This window comes from Trichechus manatus, unplaced genomic scaffold (genome assembly GCF_000243295.1).
Source record: "Trichechus manatus latirostris isolate Lorelei unplaced genomic scaffold, TriManLat1.0 scaffold00087, whole genome shotgun sequence".
Taxonomy (NCBI): domain Eukaryota; kingdom Metazoa; phylum Chordata; class Mammalia; order Sirenia; family Trichechidae; genus Trichechus; species Trichechus manatus.
This window is the reverse complement of record NW_004444023.1, coordinates 8,748,577-8,765,010: the sequence shown is the minus strand read 5'-3', so window position 1 is coordinate 8,765,010 and position 16,434 is coordinate 8,748,577. Positions and strand designations below refer to the sequence as shown.

The 16,434-nt window shown below is 39.7% G+C and overlaps 1 protein-coding gene across 1 annotated transcript; it reads right to left on the bottom strand.

The window, feature by feature from the left end:
* Positions 1-2,213: 2,213 nt before the first annotated feature.
* Positions 2,214-16,223, bottom strand: LOC101349972 (zinc finger protein 677-like). Its single transcript, XM_023736384.1, is given in 5 exon segments — positions 2,214-3,127; positions 3,130-5,184; positions 13,419-13,545; positions 15,166-15,204; positions 15,996-16,223. Coding segments are annotated over 5 exon segments (2,307 nt in total). The 5' UTR covers positions 16,011-16,223; the 3' UTR covers positions 2,214-3,056.
* Positions 16,224-16,434: the final 211 nt, after the last annotated feature.

The following is a 16,434-nucleotide window of genomic DNA, read 5'->3' as shown; positions in this document are numbered from 1 at the left end:
ATTGCTCACATTCCTCCCAAATTCTTGCCTTAATTTATATAAATTCTTATACTTAAAGTAACTGTATGTTTTCCTGATCAAACACAGACTGGGACAATCCCTCAGAATGTCATCTGTTTTCAAACGCTAATAATCCCAACAGCATTAATGTTTTAGTCCAGTGATCCATTTGATTTCAATGGAAGAATTATTTTAATGATTTCCATGCAGACCTGGGTTCAACTCCAGGTGATTGCACCTCATGTGCAGCCACCACCTAACAGTGGAGGCTTGTGTGTTGCTATGATGCTGAACAGGTTTCACTGGGGCTTCCAGACTAAGATGGACTGTGAAGAAAGGCCTGGAGATCGACTTCTGAAAATCAGCCTATGAAAACCTTCTGGATCACAATAGTCTGATTGTAACTGATCACGTGAGTGGCATTTTGTTCCATTGTGCATGGGGTCATACTTATGTCAGGCCGACTCAATGACAGGTAAGAAGAACAAATCAAATAAAGTAACTCTGATGCTTAATAGCTGGGACAACTGAGTGCCTGCATGTAAAAGAATAAAGCTGGACCCCTACCTTATACCATATTTTAAAAAAATCTCGAAGTGGATCAAAGGACGAAATATAAGAGCTAAAACTATAAAACTTTTAGAAGAAAACCTAGGTATAAATCTCTGTGATTGGGTTAGGCAATGGTCTCAGCTATGACAACAAAACAGCAAACAATCAAAGCAATAATAAATTACATTTCATGAAAATTAAAACTTTTGTGCTTCACTTCTTGGGCTTTCCCTATCAGAAAGTGAAGACATGCACAGAATGGGAGAAAACATTTGCAGATCATACATCTGATAAAAACCTAATATTCAGAATACATATGTAATATGGAGATATAAACATTTTTCACATACTTAAATGTATTTGTATCTTGAACCTCATGTAAATCAAGGAATGCAAACCATAAGTCTCACTGAGGCACAAGTAAGGGCATGTGGGAATATAATCAAATAGTGATGCAGGTGTTAGGAAGTGTCATGGATTGAATTGTGTCCCCCCAAAAATGTGTATCAATTTGGCTAGGCCATGATTCCCAGTATTGTGTAATTGTCTACCATTTTGTCATGTGATGTGATTTTCCTGTGTTGTAAATCCTGCCTGTATGATGTTAATGAGGGGGGATAGGCAGCAGTTATGTTAATGAGGCAGGACTCAATCTACAAGATTGGGTTGTGTCTTGAGCCAATTTCTTTTGGGATATAAGAGAGAAGCAATCAGAGACAGAGGGACCTCATACCACCAAGAAAGCAGCACTGGGAGCAGAGCACAACCTTTGGACTGGAGGTTCCTGCGCTGAGAAGTTCCCAGTACAGGGGAAGATTGATGACAAGGACCTTCCTCCAGAACCAAGAGGCTTCCCCTGGAGATGATGCCCTAAATTTGGACTTGTAGCCTACTAGACTGTGAGAAAATAAATTTCTCTTTGTTAAATCTATCCACTTGTGGTATTTCTGTTACAGCAGCACTAGATAACTTAGACAGGAGGGCAGTCTAAAATTGCACTGCTATAGTATTTTAAGGTGTCGGTGGGTGGTACAGATGGTTAAGTGCTAGGCTGCTAGCTAAAAAGTTGGCAGTTCGGATTCACCAAGAGATGCCTTGGAAGAAGGGCCTGGCGATTTTCTTCTGAAATGTCACAGCCGTGGAAACTCTATGGAGAGCCGTTCTACTCTGACACATGAGTTCATTTCAACAGCACTGATTTTATAGTATTTTAATTATAGCTACATAAATATCCAACAAGCAGAATGAAAAGAGAGTAAGTGCAAATTATTTGTCTATATTCCTCAAACTATACATTACACAACACAAAGAAATGGTTATGGATGCCATTCAACTTTTGAGAGCCTAAAAAATGTATTGCTGGAGCCCTGGTGACACAATGGTTAAGCAATTGGCTGCTAAGCAAAAGGTTGGAGGTTCAAACCCACCCAGCAGCTCCATAGGAGAAGGACCTGGCAATCTGCTGTCCTAAAGATTACAGCCTAGAAAACCCTATGAGGCTGTTGTACTCTGTCACATGGGGTCGCTATGAGTCAAAATTGACTCGCCGGCACCTAACAACAGTGTTTGTTATGAAGTACCCCAATGAGATAGGATGGAGTTGAATTGATAGAAGAAACATGATTCATTTGGTTATAAAAATATGATTAAATTTTATTAATTAAAACATGATTAACTATGATACATTCCACATAAAAATACACCCAAATGCATATTTATCAGTTGTGAACCGTGAATCCTACAAATGTACACTGTATTCTGGTTCTTTTGTTTCAGCTCTCCTGACAATTGTTTTCTTCAGTTTCCAAATATTAGACTACATTATTGATCTTTGATATACAACAGCTATTTTCTTTTAAAAGAGATTGTGACCGTTTCCTCTTCATTATTTCTTCCACATAAGCAGTCTCAGAAAAACTAGACAAACTATCATTCTGCTTCCATCAAAATCTCAATTTCTCAATGTCCTGGCCTGTCCACTGTTTCATGGTTAGCTGGTAGAGCAATCCTTTCCAATAATCTATTGGCTTTCTGTCAGACGAGTAGATGAGGACCCTGAATGCATTAATCATCATGATTTACATCTTAGTTTTACATACTTTCTGCCCTTCCCCATGCTGTCATTCAAACTTATAAAAAATTGTATCTTAAAATTCAGTGTCCTTGTTCTTCCAGAGAACACAGATATCAATGAACCTCACCTAATGAAGTAGGCCCTTTCATCTCACTGATCCCTTCACAGAGACCATCAGGGTGACACATGAAAGGCTTGTGATAAAGGCATAACATCAACAGATTTCAATCCCAGGCTGCAAGTCATCAATAGTAACATAGCCTTTTCAAGAAACATCAAATATCAGAAAAAAATACATTATAAAATGAAGGAATTTATCTTTGCACAGATCTTGTTACACTGACACCATCATCTAGGATTTTGACTTTAAATCACTATGTAGGACTTTCTGAGGTTGATTAATCTTTGGGAAGTAGAGACTTAGTTCTCCCTAGTATGAATTCTGATGTGTAGTCCACTGGGAGACTTGGTTAAATGATTTACCACACTCACTACATTCTAAGGTTTCTCTCCAGTATGAATTCTTTGGTGAATCCTGAAGTCAGACCATTGCCTAAAGGTCTTGCCACATTCAATGCATTTGTAGGTTCTCTCTCCAGTATGAATTTTCTCGTGACCCCAAAGGTGTGAATGTCTGATAAAGGCCTTATTACACATACTACATTTGTAAGGTTTCTCCCCAGGATGTATATTCTGATGTCTAATGAGGCTTGAGTACTGCTTAAAGTCTTTGTCACATTCATTACACTTGTATGGTTTCTCTCCAGTATGAATTATCTGATGAGTTGTAAGGTTTGAGTTTTGACTAAAGGCCTTGCCACATACATTACATTTATATGGTTTCTCTCCAGTATGGATTCTCTGATGTCGAGTAAGGCGTGAGGACCAGTTAAAGGATTTGCCACACTCATTACATTTGTAAGGTTTCTCTCTACTGTGTGCTCTCTGACAACCCCCAAGGGTTGAGCTGTGGATGAAAGCACTGCCACCTACATCTGATTCACAATGTTTCTTTTCAGAATGTATTTTCTGATGTCTAGTAAGGTGTGCAAATTTGGTATAGGCTTTGCCACATTCATTACATTTATAAGGTTTCTCTCCAGTATGGTTTCTCTTATGTTTAGTAAGACTTGAACGTACAGTAAAAGTTTTGCCACACTCATTACATTTGTAAGGTGTCTCACCAGTATGAATTCTCCGATGTTCCACAAGGCTTGAACTTTGGATATAAGCTTTACCACACTCATTACATTTGTGTGGCTTCTCTCCGGTATGAATTCTCTGATGTTTTACAAGACCTGAACCGTGAATAAAAGTCTTGCCACACACATTACATTTGTGTTGTTTCTCTCCAGGATGTATATTCTGATGCTTAGTGAGGTGTGAGCACTGCTTAAAGGCTTTGCCACATTCGTTACATTTGTAAGGTTTCTCTCCAGTATGAATTCTTCGGTGAATCCTGAGGCTAGACCATTGCCTAAAGGCCTTGCCACATTCAGTACAGTTGTACGGTTTCTCTCCAGTATGAATTCTCTCATGATCCCAAAGGTATGAACGTTTGTTAAATGCCTTACCACATTTCATACATTTGTAAGGTTTCTCTCCAGTATGAATTCTACAATGACTTGCAAGGTGGGAATTTTGATTAAAGACCTTGCCACACACGTTACATTTGTGTGGTTTCTCTCCAGTATGAATTCTGCAATGACTTACAAGGTGGGAATTTTGATTAAAGACCTTACCACATACATTACATTTATATGGTTTCTCTCCAGTATGGATTCTCTGGTGTCTCGTGAGGTTGGAGAACTGCTTAAAGGCTTTGCCACACTCATTACATTTGTAAGGTCTGTGCTCAGAATGAATTCTCTCATGCTTAGTGAGCACTGAGCATTGGCTAAAAGTCTTCCCACATTCATTACATTTATAAGGTTTTTCTCTAATGTGTGTTGTCTGGAGTTGTGTAGGCAAAGGAGACAAAAAATCTTTCCCATTTTTATTACAAATGTTTGTTTTGACAATAGGAGGAAATCTTTGAAGTGATGAAATTGAGGAACAATTTTTTATGGACTTCTCAACTTGACTGCATTCATAAATTTTCTCTTCAGTTTGAAATCTCTGCAGTTCATCCAGATATGATGGAAAGTTTAATCCAAGCCTATTTTCAAAATATTTTATAGACTTGTTTGCTGCATAGCCTATGTTATATTTTAGTTTTAACAGATTCCTTATAAATGACTTGTCATGTTTCAAATATTGGTACATACTTTTTCTCACAGAAATACTCTGCTCCAGATGTAAGTTATTCCAGGATTTGTTGTGCTGTTCTTTTGTACCACTGAGATTTTTGTTCTGGGTTGTAGTCATTCCTTTGTAATTTCTTTGATCATATCCCCATTGACTTTCAAATTCATGCATATTTTCCCAAACTTCCCTGAAGTCAAAATCCTCAATGCCATGGCTTTCATGTCTTTCTAAGATCACTGGATGGTGTAGTTCTCCTTTATTATTGTCCTGTTTTGGTAATAATTTGTTTATAACTTTTCTAGCAAAGATATCTGAAAGATATAAAGAAACATAACTTTCTATTAACTAGAGTTAGAAAATGAATATTTTATATTGAAAAACAATATTACACCAAAAGTAATACTCATAATGAACAGATTTATGAAATTTCTCAACCATGTAATGTTTGGGAACACAAAAGGAATAGGATTCTTTAATAAAAGGTGATTACATGTAATTCATATTATTTTAAGGAAAACTTAGTTTCAAAGACCCTGTGACTAAATCATTGACACTGCTTAGACATACATAAGCCTTGAAAGAAGGAGGATTTTTCCAGCACCACCCCAAACCCCAAAACCAGACTCACTGCTGTCGAGTCAATTCCGACTCATAGCTATCCTATAGGACAGAGTGGAATTGCCTCATAGGGTTTCCAAGGCTGTTAAACTTTACAGAAGCAGACTGCCACATTTCTCTCACAGAATGGCTGGTGGGTTCAAACTGCCAAACTTTCAGTTAGCAGCCAAGTTCTTTGACCACTGTGCCACCAGGGCTCCTTCCACCACCCCAAAGCACACTCTGATTGGCAGTAGACAAATGAATGCTTCATATTTGAAGAGATATTATATTAATGCATATTTACTGTATAATTTTTTATATAAATGCTAAAGCACAGCACTATGTAATGTAATGGTAAATAACCCACAAAGAAATTTCTGTAATGAATAAGATAAATGGCAACCCAGAATTGCAAAGCTAAAACTGTAATAGGAAAGTCAGGAAGAATTTAACACCATTAGAAGAATAGCAAAGTATTCTTCTAAATACCTGTTAAAAATCCACCTATACCCATGCAGTTTAGACATTTTACAACATTAACAATTGATGCTCTGCAGTTATATTCCATAATAACAAAAAAAACTCAAACCCACTGCTGTATAGTCATACTGAAAAATCTATCACATGTAAATCATATAAAAATTAATAAATAAAACACTTTAGTAACTGGAAATGAATCTACAACAGGTAAATAATAAGTAAACAAAATTATACAAAATTACAGCCTGTGAAATTCTGAAGAATTATAAAAGACTTCTATTCTAGAAGGAACACATAAAATTAGAACTGGGAAATATGTGCAGAATCACTGATTTTTAAAATAACAGTTTTAGGTAAATACAAAGTATTATTGTTCTTCTTCTTGTTAGCTGCCATCGAGTCAGCCCCTGACTCTTGCACCACCCAGGCTCCTTCACAGTATTATAAAGAATTGGGGAAAGGTTACATCAGCAAAAATGGCAGAGAAGGAAAACTCCTAAAGTATGTCTTCAACAAAAACAGTGAATAAACTAGTAAAAAAAGCGAAAATCAACTTTTTTAACACCAGAAACTTAATCAGTGGTTTACAGACTAGGAAGAAAGTCCTCGAGATCTCCTTTCAAAAAATCAGCCACTGAAAACCCTATAGATCACAATGGTCCGATCCCATTGTACATGATGTTGCCACGAGTCAGGGGCTAACTCAATGGGAGCTAACAACAACAAAGAATGTATTAAATGCCAGTAAATAATACACTTAAGATGGTAAATTAAAATAAATCAGCATACATAGGCTATAAAGCACTAAGATAAGTTAATAAAGGGAATGATAAATCCAAAATTGAGGAGGGGATTATGACTGGGTGGGAGGCAAAGAGCACATTGTGGTGCAATGAATTACTTAATATGCCTTCTAGCCATAGTCTTTGCACACAGTGACTGAGTGGGACTATGCAAATAAGGTGTATGGAACTGTAACAAAGGGATTGATCAGTTTTGCCATCCCACTAGGCTTAAAATGAGCCATCCCAGAGGTGGGAGGAGAGAATCTCACCACTACCAAGAAAGAAGAACCAGGAGAAGGGCACGTCCTTTGGACCCTGGATCCCTGCACTGAGAAATTCCTAGAACCAGGAGACCGAGAGAGAGCGAGCTGTAACACCAAAGATGGTGAGAAGCAGCAGCAGAAAAACAGTAGCAGCAGAGGCAGGAGACTGGCAGGAGACAGTGCGGTAGGCTTCCCAGCCCAAGGAGCGAGAAAGCTGAGTGCTTTCGGGCAGAAGGCTTGCTAGCAGAGTAGGGTGCCTCCAGGCACTTGGTAGAGCTAGGTTTGCCGACCCACGGAGATAAGACTGAGCACCTTTGGGCCAAGGCTTACTGGTGGAGTGGGGTGCCTCTGGGTACTTATTGGCAGAGCTAAGAGAGCTTTGTTAACACCAGGCTGAGGGCCAAAGACAGGTATGCCTGTGGCCAATGCTGAGAAGAGACTATCCTGATGGAAGAACTGTATTCTGAGCATTCCTGAACCCGAACTGTAACCTGTTACTTCCCTAATAAACCCCATAACTGCGAGTGTTGGCTGTGAGCCCCATGTGGCCATTGCAATGAATTACTGAACTCAGCAGAGAAGTAGAATGTGCTGTGGGAGGGACGGTTGGTGTCAGAATTGGTAAAATGGTTGGAGGGTGGAGGCATGTCTGACCTCTGCCTCATAGGAAATCAGCCTTGGGCTGTTGATCTTGATTCTCCTTCCCTCTTGTGAAGTTAGAGGAGGTCAGATGCCCCTGCCATGCCATTTTTATGCACATAGATAGATACAAGATTTACTGATATTTTACCCTTGTGTTACATATAGGTTTAAAGGTGTTCATCATATTCTTGGGCTGTATAACATACATGGATATTACACGTTTTTTAAAATTTATTACATACTGTATTTAAAAAGAAAATAAAAAGGGAAAAGGAGAAAAATTAACAGTTAAGCAATCAACAACTAGCCAAAAGTTTGGCAGTTCAAACCCACCCATAGGCGCCCTGGAAGACAGGCCTGGCAATCTGCTACCAAAAAGTCACAGTCTTGAAAACCCTATGGAACATTTCCACTCTGCACACATGGGGTAGCCATGAGTCGGCCCTGACTCGACAAAAACTAACAACAATAACAACCTCTGCTGGCTCCTCTAGTTATTTGAAATCATATCTTTGGAACTCTTAACACAATCCCTGACATAAAAGAGACAAGGGTGCTCTTACTATATGTATTAGTACATAGTTCTTATTATGAATAAATGAGAATTAATGTGCATTTATCCAAAATTAATAAATTCTGACTTCACAAAAATCATCAGGAGAATGTAAGTAAACTTTAGGGCAAGTAACTAAATGACCCAGAGAGTGAAATGGCTTGTATTGAAAGGCAGTGTTAGCAGCAGCAGTTAAGTGTGGAAACAACTGCAGGCAGTTCCACAGAGACCCTTGGAAGAGGTTGTTATACAGAGGTGGTCAATAACATAAAAAGCCAATAGTGGCCAGAGAAAAACAGGATAGCACCAAGATCTGAATCACAAGGACCAGGTGGATTTTTATGGAATTCAGTTTAAAAGGGAAGACAGGAACAAAACAGCCTTCACGGGTTAACTGCAGAATGCTATTTGCAGAACTTATGAAATACAAGAAACTAGTTAAGTTTCCTATGAATTACAATGAGATATTTAAATATTAGTTCAGTATACCTAGACAGGGAAAATAATTATCGGAATAAAGCATTTGTACCAAAACATAAAAAGTCGAATATTCAAGTAAAACCCAACAAGTTATGTTTGTTGTTGTTGTTAATTGCTGTCAAGTCAGCCCTGACTCATGGCAACCCCATGTGTTACAAAGTAGAACTGCTCCATAGGGTTTTCTTGGCTGTAATCTTAACAGAAGCAGATTGCCAGGCCTACCTTCCACGGTACCACTGGGTGAGTTTGAACCACCAACCTTTAGGTTAGTGGTGGAGTGCAAACCGTTTGCACCACCTAGGGACCTTAAAACTCAACAAGGTGTGTTTAGAAAACTTAAAATATACTATAGAAAAAGCACTGTGTTTTACATAAATTACAGCAAATGAATTTAATGGTATTTCTGGAATGAAGACAGTAACTTAAGTATATTCTCAAAATATCCAAAATTGCCAACTTAAAAAAAATCCAATTTAATGTGAAAAGTGTAGTTTAACAGGTACTAAGTCAGATGAAACAGAAGTGAAAGGAATAACTAAGATATCATTTCACAGAATTCTGGAGGTTGTATAGGTTTTGGCAAAACTACTCCTGAGCTACAACTCTCAACTCAAGAGGGAAGTCTTCTTGTATAATATATAAAACAATATCCATTCCACATTCCAAAAGCTCCCATACACTGCAGATATCCAAAATATGTAACTGATGATTTAAAAAAAAAAAAAAGTTCATTTACACTAGATGGAAATGTGCAAGCTGGAAGTAACAGTGGCTTAAACAAATCAGGGTACAGTTAAAAAATGTAGGCATCATTCAACTTCCTAAGCTCCCTCAATAAGAGGCCTCAAAATTATATTTGTTGAAGGAGAATAAACATGGGATGAACAATGTGACGTGAACAACAGTTTGGTCAAAAACTTCAGACGTAAGGTTGTGAACTTGGAAAATACTGTCTCGAGGATAAATTCCTACAACTGTAACTGCCAGTTCAAAGAGGATGATCATCAGTATATTTGAGCAGCACTGCCACAATGCCTTTGAGTGACATTTTTGTGATAGCTACAAAAACCAGGAAGATCCCTAAATGACTTATCAGACTCTCACGACATTTTCTATCTCAGCATCTGGGAACATGCTGACCACACTACTCTGTGGCTTCAAGGGGCACTTCTGTAAGTAGCATGATAATACTGTAACATACTAATCAAAGTGTTCTCCTGCAAGAATTTCCTATTACCCAATAAACCCCCTCCAGAGAATCCACCAGAAGTTGTCCATCACCTAAAGGGTGGGATGTCACACCAGAAAAAGACGATGACATTTCAGACTCTAGGAAGGTGTATTCAAAACCAAGTTTCAGACAGAAAAATCACACAAACTTAGGAGAACATGAAATCAGAAAAGCCAAGGTTTTCTACATTTTCAGACTAGGTAGAAGGAGAAAAATATAAGATATGGGAGTAAAGTAAAAGGGTCAAGATTTGTGGGGTCCTTAGGAAGGAGCTGTGTGCTCTGTCAAGAGGCCCCAGGCTGAGCTCCTGAAAGACTGATAAACGGTCCCCGTAAGGATCAAATAAAGAGTCTCTCTCTCCACTGTCTACAATATTACAGAGTAGGAATCTCAAAAGACCCACTCTACTTTCCCATTACACATACTCCTCGCATGTGGAAAAGCGAAAACTGAAGAAATGGCTGAGAGGCCTTGTTATGGTTTGAATTATGTCCCCAGAAAAGGATATGTTCAAGTCCTAACCCCCATTACCTGTGACCTGGTTTGGAAATACAGTCTTTAAAGATACTATTAGTTAACATGAGGTTGTTATGGATTGAATTGTATTCCCCAAAAATATGTGTTGTAAATTCCTGTGGTTATAATCCCATTTGAGAATGGGTTTTCTTTGTTATGTCAATGAGGACGTAATCAGTGTAGGATGTGTCTTAAGCAAATCACTTTTGAGATATAAAAGGAGCAGATTAGGCATAGATAACGTGCAGAGATGGGGGAAGATAGATGCCAAGCCACATGGAGATCTCTAAGGAACCAGGAAACAAAAACTGAAGAGACAAGGACATTCCCCAGGAGCCAACAGAGACAGAAAGCCTCCCCCTGGAGCCGGTGCCCTGAATTCAGACTTCTAGCCTTCTAAACTGTGAGAAAATAAATTTCTGTTTGTTAAAGCCATGCACTTGTGGTATTTCTGTTATAGCTGCACTAGATACTTCAGATAAGGTCTTACTGGAGTAAAACAAAGAACCCATTGCCATCAAGTCAATTCTGACTCAAAATGACCCTAGAGGACAGAGGACTGCCCCATAGGGTTTCCAAGGAGCTGCTGGTGGATTCAAACTGCCAAACTTTTGGTTAGCAGCCATAGCTCTTAACCACTGTGCCACTAGGGCTCTAATCCAATATAAATGAGGTCCATATAAGAAAAGGAGAGACACAAAGACAGAGACACACAAGATAGAACACCATGTTACAACGGAGGCAGAGACTGGAGTGATGCATCTACAAGCCAAGGAACTCCAAGGATTGCCAGGAACCACCAGAAGCTAGGAAGAGGGCAAGGAAGGATCCTCCCCTAGAGCCTTCAGAGTATGGCCCTGCTGATGCCTTGATTTGAAGATTTCTAGGCTCTAGAACTGTGAGACAATAAATTCTTATTTTAAGCCACCCAGTTTGTGGTATTTTGTTATGGCAGCCCTAGGAAACCAATACAGGCCTGAAAAGGCAGAGGGGGCTTGAGACAGTCCCATGAAATTTCATGAGGCCCTAGATGTAATAGAAGAGCAGCCAATGTGTTCCCATTCCATGAGAAGGTCTTCCAAGTAAGTGAAATGGGAATGGAACCTGGAGAGGGCATGGGGTCAGAACTAGGAAAAGCTCGGCTCTGATTTCTATGGATGGAGAACTCAGTATAGGAAAGACCAAGGAAAAAAGAGGACTCCTTATAAACAGCCTTTCCTGTGCCTCTCAAGGCCAAGGTACCAAAGAGGTCATAAGGGGGCAGATAATAGCGTGATGTAGATCCTGACAGAGTTATTTGCATGAGCTAGAGCACCACTAGAGTGGCTTGTAACTGTTGTTACATACTGTCAGGTTAGTTCCTACTCATGGCAACCCTATGTACAACAGAACGAAACATTGCCTGGTCCCGAACCATCTTCACAATTGTTACTTTTGAGCCCAATGTTGCAGCCACTGTCTCAGTCCACCTCATTGAGGGTATCCCTCTTTGTCGCTGACCCTCTACTTTATCAAGCATGATGTCCTTCTCTAGGGATTAGTCCTTCCTGGTAACACATCCAAAGTAAGTGAGACAAAGTCTCGCCATCCTCACTTCTAAGAAGCATTCTGGCTGTACTTCCTCCAAGACATATTTGTTCAGTCTTCTGGCAGTCCATGGTATATTCAAGATGAAAATCAAAGATGACAGTCAGCATGGACTGCACCTTAAGATAAAGAAAAAATCCCCACACCTGGACCAATAAGGAACAGCATGTTAAATGGAGAAAACACTGAAGTTGCCAAGGAAAGTGGCAGGATGAATTTTTCCACATCTGAAGCAGAGTGATAAGTGGGGAGAAAGAAAAATTACCTTAGAAAGCTCACAAGAAATAAACTTTTTTGTTCCATAGACCTCTCCCATTTAGGGAGACTTTTTGTCTTGGTTTCCTAGAGCTGCTTTAACAGAAATAAAACAAGTGAGTGGCTTTAGAGAACAGAAATTTCTTACAGTTCAGGAGGCTAGGAGAAGTACAAATTCAGGACACCGGCCACAGGGGAAGGCTCTCTCTGCCGGCTCTTGGGGAAGAGCCTTGTCTCCTTTAGCTCCTGTAGCCCCAGTGTTCCTCGGTTCCTTGGCAGTCTTCTTGTGGCATCTCTCTCCCCCTATTTGTGCATCCTTGTGTCTCTGTATATGCTGCTCCTTATAATTCACAAGTGATAAAGTTTAGGACACACCCTACACTGATACGGGCTCATCGACATAAAGAAAACCCTATTCCCAAATGGGATTATATCCACAGGTATAGGGGTTAGAATTCTGACACATCTTGGGGGACACAATTCAATCCGTAACAGTTTCTCAAACAACATTTAATGGTACAGCTTCCCATCGGCTCATTTGAACTCTTACCTGTGTTGACACCTTTGATACATTCCCACCCACCTGCTTGTTTTTCACGCTATTTGCACCTCGCTCTCCACAGTTCAGAGTTCTTTCAACTTGCTCCAAAATGGAAATAATATTCAGCTCAGAAAGACTCCTGTTTATGTGAAAAAAGGTACATGATGTGCTGTGGCTTTTCCAGAATACAATCCCAGCCCTTTGTTCAGCTGAGAAGAGAGGATATTACAGATGGATCTAGAAAAATAGTTCACAAGATAATCCACTGACTCCTTCTGAATGCTTAAGGAATATTTTATGTGTGCAGATACCTAGCTTTCTTCCAGAACTACTGAACCAAAAGCCCCAGGGAAAACCAAGGAATAAGATATTTCAGAAGTCTGCCATTAGGTTTTGTGCTTACTCAACCTCTAGAACCACCACTGATCTAGCATGAAGTGTACATCATCTGAAGAAAGGGGAAGGTTAAAGTCCAGATGCCATATTATGAAGCTTTTTGTTTCTGCATCCGCACAGCTTCAATCTCAGTCAAGCAAAACAGGGAGACTCACTGGGGAAAATGCAATGATATACAAGGGCAGATCCCGACTTCTGGAGGGAAGTTATCCTCACCTACAGAGACCAGGTTCCTGTAGTTCTCCAACATCACCTCCCTGTACAAAGCCCTCTGAGCAGGGTCCAGACAGTCCCACTCCTCCTGAGAGAATTCTATGGCCACATCCCTGAATGTCAACAGTCCCTGCAATGAAAAACACATTTCACCAAGTGGCAGTGGGGAAGAGTTCTTATCCTCACACAAAATGTGAGGTGGAAAGAGATACTGAGGATCAATTTGACCAACAGGAATGTTCTGACGGATCCAAGTAAGATAATTTTGACAAGTTATATGTCCCTAATTTTATTATACTTTTCTATCAGAGGATATATTTTTGTGGACAAGAAAAGAAAGATACAAATGAAAAACAGTCAACACAGAATCATCTCTGTAAAAGTCTATATATTATGTTCTACACACCAAGTGATATTCAATTTCTAGATGAGCTAGGGAACGAGTGCTGGCTTCAGGGATGATAAAACTCCACAGTGGCTTTAAGAAAGGTCAGAATTGAAAAAAATGTGAAGATAATAATGTTGTCATGGTGAGTTGCTGTCAAGTCAATTCTGACTCATGGCCACCCCATGTGTGCCGAGTAGAACTCCACAGAGTTTTGAAACTACCCAAGTGCAAAGCACTACTCTAAACACCTTATATGTACTAATTCGTATAACAACTTAATAGCCAATTAGAGACAGATCTGTTGCCACGTTACAGAGCAGACAACTGTGTTAAAGACTCTAAAAAACTCGCCTCAGGTCAAACAGAACCTGCTTCTGAACCCAGGTGGTTGGCCTTCAGAATTGAGCCTAAAAAATCCAATAGTTAAGTAACAGATACAACATTAAAAGTACACTGACAGAGGTTTTCCTAATGAGAAAATCTGAAACAAGTTCAAGGCCAACAAAATGAAACTGGATTAAATGGTCATCATACACGTGCACACACACACACAATGAAATTATTATTCTTTGTACCATTAACTCATTAACATGGTAGTGTAGAAGAAGTTTCAGGTCCTAGAAAACATGTAATACATATTTTCAAAGATTAAAACAAAGATAAAACTTATTCATGGTTAAATAGGAACCTTATGGGACAGTGAGTTTATGTTAACAAGGGGTGCACAACACAGAGAAGGAGGGTGAGAATTGTTGCACAACTCGATGAATGTCACTGAATTGTGCATGTGGAAACTGCTGAATTTGTGTATGTTTTGCTGTGTATATTCTCAACAACCACAACAAAATAAATAAAATTTAGGAAAAAAAAACTTATTTCTGAAATGATGATATGTCTTTTATACATACTATGTGCTCCTGCATGCACACATATACGCACACACATGCACATATATTCTTTTAAATTAATTGCAATAAAAGGAGTTGTCTCTGAACGACAGACTTTTTTGGGATGAATTTCATTATCTATCATTTTATACTCCCATGCATTTTCAACATTTTTGGTGTTATAAATTGTATTTAATTTACATCAGGCTCTTAACATTATAACAGCCTGGTAAATAAAATTGTATAAAAAATGAAAAAAATACATGGAAAACTTTACCGCTAGTGTCTGTCCAATAAGTACATGTGTAAACTGTATAGTTGTAAAATAACAGTATTTTATCAATTTAAATTTAGATATTTAGCCATTAACATAAGCTAAATGGACTTTATTCCACTAACAAGACAATGATTCAAGAGTAGAAAATCTATTGATGTTATACGTTAACAGATTAAAATAGGAAAAAAGATTACTCACAGCAGTAGATCCTCGAAAAAATATTGGATAATTAAAAATCTGGCCAAATAAAAAATTAAAAGAAGTGTTATTAAACAAGAAAATTTCAGCAAACGTCATGATCGGCAGTCAACACTGGAAGCGTTTCCACTAAAGGAAAGCCTGAGACAAGAGGACTGGCCAGGGCTCTGCCATTCATCACTGCATGGGATGCCTGTGTCAGAGCCAAAACCAAAAAACCCAAACCTGTTGCCATCGAGTCAATTCTGACTCACAGCAACCCTACAGGGGAAGAGGAAATAAAACACCCTCTATCGCCGATGTCTGTTGCTGAACTTCCCACTCCAGTCAAAAACATTAACATTCTGAAGTCATAAACACACTGATGCATGTTATTTGGCCACAAATGCATATAAAATCAGGCACAGCAGGTTTCCCCTTATCAATCTCCTTTTCTAGAATTTTCCAGCTGTCCCACATATTAATATAGCATATAGATGTGTGGTTGCTTTAATCCTGGGCCATAGAGAACTGACAGGACATTCAGATGCTGCCCCTAAACCCACCCTGCTGCCCCCATGGGGCCTACTCCTTATCTCCCACCCAGGCCTGGTGTGAAGCTCTTCCCAGGAGGACGTTCCCCAAACAGAGCCTCTTCACAAGTCCCTTGTTTCTGGGTCATGGTGAGATGGAATCTGTGTGGAGGTGAGAGGGGACAGAGGGAAGGCCCTGGGTGAGTGCAAGCCAACGTGTCAGGCAGGACACGTCGGAGTCAGAGGAGAAGAGCAAATCTCACAACAGCATTTCAGAAAGGAGAGGACAGAGCCACCAACTGAGAATATGACAGTTACCTGGGAAAGAGCCATTCCAGACTCCGGGTTTCTTTCTCAGGCAAAGATCAGTCTTGAGAAGTCAATCCTGAGTGTCAAAAAATATGCTGTTAAATGGTTAGAATCAATATATCCAACTTCTTGTGCCACAACCACATACAGGGAGGACCCCACCATGGGGAAAGACAGTCCCTGCTGCCCATTGTCCCAGGAGGCACTCAGGGACAATAAACTCCTACAGGGAGACCAACAGGTGAATTTATCGCCCACCCCTCCTGGTAAAGCCCACACTCGGATGTAGCATGGGGCTCTGGGCTGGACTGACCCACCCTTCAGGTCCCAGACCAGCCCTGACACCACATCCCATGGACAGCAGAGTCCCCTCAGCTTCCCTGGATCAGGGGCTGGTCTCAGCCTCAGAAATGGAGGACCTAGCGCCTTGGTGCGCAATGCTGCATGC